Below are 3,745 nucleotides of genomic sequence, written 5' to 3'. Positions count from 1 at the left end.
AATAAAATAATGCCTGGGAAATGCTTTATAAAACGACAGGGTGCTGTATAGGAGTAACAACTCCAATAGTATCCATTATTAATATTGTAATACTTGCTGCATCAATAGCCGTCTTTGTCTCTACTTTTATTTCAAACCATTTACAGGGAACTTTTGAGACCAAAGCGCCCCAGTTGCTTGTCATGGAATAAAAGATCTGCCCTTTCTTATTCTACCTCTTTATTGAATACAGATGATATATTAAGATGCCTGCAGTCATTATTTTGGAAGTCCCAGAGGCCAAATTGGGTGAATTATGAGACTCATTTATTATTGAATAATCATTAAGATGACTCAACCCATCAATCAACTGAACAACAAAGAGTCCAACCTTCTGCTTCCTTCTTTTTGACCTCAGAGAAGCCAGGGTTATAATTCCAGAGAAATAAATTGTGAAATCCTAAAAAATAATCGACAACAACAGATATCCACCAAAACATTTAAGTCCACAATGGTTCTAGGCTTTTAGAAGATTCCTCTGGCTACACTAAGTGTCTACTGGAAGACATTTGCACCCCAATATTCTAGCTGTAGGTTTTGTGTTCTAAATTAATCTGCAGTCCTCGCTCTGAGCACTTTCCTTCCTTTGAGGATCAAAAGCATCTCATAGAAAACAATCCTCTGATATATAAAAACCAAACCCAGGGCCATTGAGTTGATTACAACTCATGGTGACCCCATGGAAGAAAATAAAGATGAACACGTGTTTCTTTGTGTTAATACTGCTTGCTAATCTAAACGGTGGTCCCAGGGGGATCTGGGGAAGAGCTCGGAGATTTCCATTTGCCTTATGAAAAGTTTAATATGTGAGTTGAAAATCACGCAGCCGAGGTTCGGATTCCACCGAATGAAAGCACGGGAGGTTATGGATGCTCAGGGTCACCCAAATGGAAGCTCTGGGTTCCAAGGGCATTTCTGGAGAGGAGGGTCCCAGTGCATTTACCACGTCCATTAAGCAACAACTACTTAGGGTAGCAGGGCCTTTCTCTCGGGAAGTACAATCAGTAGGAAGGGCAGCAAAATAAGCAACGGAGGAAATTTGGTATTGATTTTTTTTTCTTCAGTGAAATTACACGAAAGCTCAATGACTTGTAGCAAGCTTTACCTTCATCAATAAGGCTCTACTTGAGACCACCTTGAAGTTTAATTTTCTTTTTTTTTTTTACGATGTTTACTTTTCTTCCACTACTTTACACTTCCTCTAGTGTCAGGTTTCGTTGTATTAATTGTCTTTGGTGCTGAGAGATGGTGATACTTTTTATTCACGATAACGCAGAGAGGATTTTGCTAACGGTGTAACTGAAAGATTCCCAAATGATGTTGGTTCACTCCTTTTTAGTTAAGAAACAGCGACACAAAACAAAAACCCAAATCTTAAAACCAAAGGAAGTGGGGTGGGGGAGCGTTATAAAACAAGTTTTCAGTAGTAAGACATTAGGGGGGGTTTCGGGGTTTGAGCTCTAGTGGAATCTGTCTAATCTATGGGGTCATCTATCTCAGACTCACCATTATAGATGTGTGCATTTGGTCATAATCATTTCTGATACTTTTTGAGCATGTACTGTGTGCTCGGTGTGCTAAGTCTTTATATGCTTTCTGTTATGTAGGGAAGCAATAAGTCGCCTATGTGAAGCTGTCCCTGGGGCAAATGGAGCCGTTAAAAAAAGAAAGGTAAATATATTTTCTTTTTCTTTTTTTATGTTTTGAAAGACACTGTAAAATCGTTGTGCGTGCACTCCAGCACACAAGCAGGCTGGCCTTTGCTCGGTGGCAGTGTATCTATCAGAGCTGCACTCAAAGGTGTTCTCGGCCCTCGATTCCCCTGACCTGCCTGACTGTCCCTGTGTGAACAGTGTTGGCTAAAGGGGCACGTCAGAAAACCCGGTTAACTTCAAGTGCGTTCTCTGGTCTCTCAAGCCCTCTTGTTTTGTTCTTGAAAAGTAGAGGAGTTGAACCAATGTTCAACTCAGCCCCTCCCGATGTCAATATTTTCTAAAGCTTATGTCCTGGGTCATGATATTTTGGAGAATTGCTTGTCACTCCCTGACCCATTTTCAGACAACAAACCTGGGTGGCATAGCTGTGGTATATGGGGAGAAGGAACTTGCACATTGACAGAAAGCTCAAGCTTTTTTTTAGACAACAACAAAAGTCTTATTAGCATATATTTCACATATCATACAATTCAATAGTTCAGTCCCATTGAGAAGAGTCATACAGTCATCACCACAATCAATTTTAGAACATGTCCTTCGTTCACATAGTCATTGTTCCTAGCTTCCCATTGCCCCCAACCTCCCCTGCCATGCCCCCTGGACATTATTAATCCAGTTACTATCTCTATAGATTTACTTACCCTGGATTCCATATACAGGAAATCATACCACACAAAAAACAAGAAACAAACAAGCAAAACCCCAACAACAATGACAAAATGAAACAGAGAGAAACTTCAACCAGAGAACAGGAAATATCTAAAAAATAGAACAACTTTAAAATTGGTCAAAGGGGAGATCAAATGATAACTCGCTACATTTTGACCTCAGTCCATCTGCCACCATGGACTTCACACTGCTCTGTCTGACTGCAAGGTTATTCACAACCCTGGACCCTGGTCAGAGGGAATTCACCGGAGGCTTAATCCACATGGGGACTCTGTAATTGGATTTTGGGCTTCCACTGTCATCCATAACCTTCAGAAAGTATACATTCTGATGTTAAACCTACATTTTGATTGAAATCTTTCCACTGGCACCTACTAACCATGATCTTGGGCAACCCACTAAGCCTCTTATCCTTGGCTTCCTGACCTGTAAAATAGGAGAAAGTAGTTAAATGAAACAATGTCTACCCAACTTCTGACATAGTATCTGGTGTATATCAGCTTTCTAGCAATAGTGGGAAATATTGTTATTGGAATTAATCTGTTAACCTTAGAATTTTTAGTTGCTCAGAAGTGTAGGTGCAAAGGGTCTAAGTCATCGAACTGCTAATTGAAGAAAGGAGAAGAAAGATGAGCATTTTTTTTATTCCCATAAAGATTTACAGTCTTGAAAACCCACAAGGGCAGTTCTACCCTATACTCTAGGGTCAGCCTGAATTGGAATCATCTCTATGGGATTGAGTGAGTGAATTAGAAGGAAGAAATGTTTATAGATATGCCAGTCCAATGCTTCCATTTTGTAACTACTAAACCCAGACACAGAGTACAAATGAGATTGGCTTTGAGTCACTAAACTAATTAAAAGCTGGGTCAGCTCTAGAAGCCTGGTCTGCATTCCAGCTCAGAGCTCTGGTTCTATACCACACTTTCTCATTTCTATTATCATTCTTGATCATTTGCATAGTGTTGACCCCAGTGTCACTGCGAGGAACTCAAATGAGCCACATGGGAAATCTCTGACAAGTGGCCCTTGACATCTATTTAATGCTACCCTGTACAGGTTGTTCCCAACTTAGTATATTTGAGTTACGGCCATTACATTTACCAGCATACCCCCTTTTGAGGTACATTTTATCATTAGTGATTTGTGCTTCATCGAGGAGCCTTTATGGCATAGTGGGTAATGTGTTCAGAACCACCAGCCACTCCGTGGGAGAAAGACAAGGCTTTGTCCTCCTGTAAACTGACAGTCTCAGAAATTCACAGGAGAAGTTCTACCCTGGTCTATGGGGTCACTATGAGTCAGAGGCATTGAATTTGAGG

The 3,745-nt window shown here is 40.6% G+C and overlaps 1 protein-coding gene across 2 annotated transcripts in view; it reads left to right on the top strand.

The window, feature by feature from the left end:
• Nucleotides 1-3,745, top strand: part of SHC4 (SHC adaptor protein 4) — a 150,720-nt gene that overhangs the window by 80,658 nt on the left and 66,317 nt on the right. For both annotated transcript variants that reach the window (XM_045286533.1, XM_004709419.2), the window contains exon 3: nt 1,647-1,710. In XM_045286533.1, coding sequence (XP_045142468.1) covers nt 1,647-1,710 — 64 coding nt within the window. The remainder of the gene's footprint in view (nt 1-1,646; nt 1,711-3,745) is intronic.

The sequence above is a fragment of the Echinops telfairi genome, unplaced genomic scaffold (assembly GCF_000313985.2).
Source record: "Echinops telfairi isolate 266 unplaced genomic scaffold, ASM31398v2 ScPeMD7_8;HRSCAF=38, whole genome shotgun sequence".
Lineage (NCBI taxonomy): Eukaryota > Metazoa > Chordata > Mammalia > Afrosoricida > Tenrecidae > Echinops > Echinops telfairi.
This window is presented reverse-complemented; position numbering and strand designations above follow the sequence as displayed.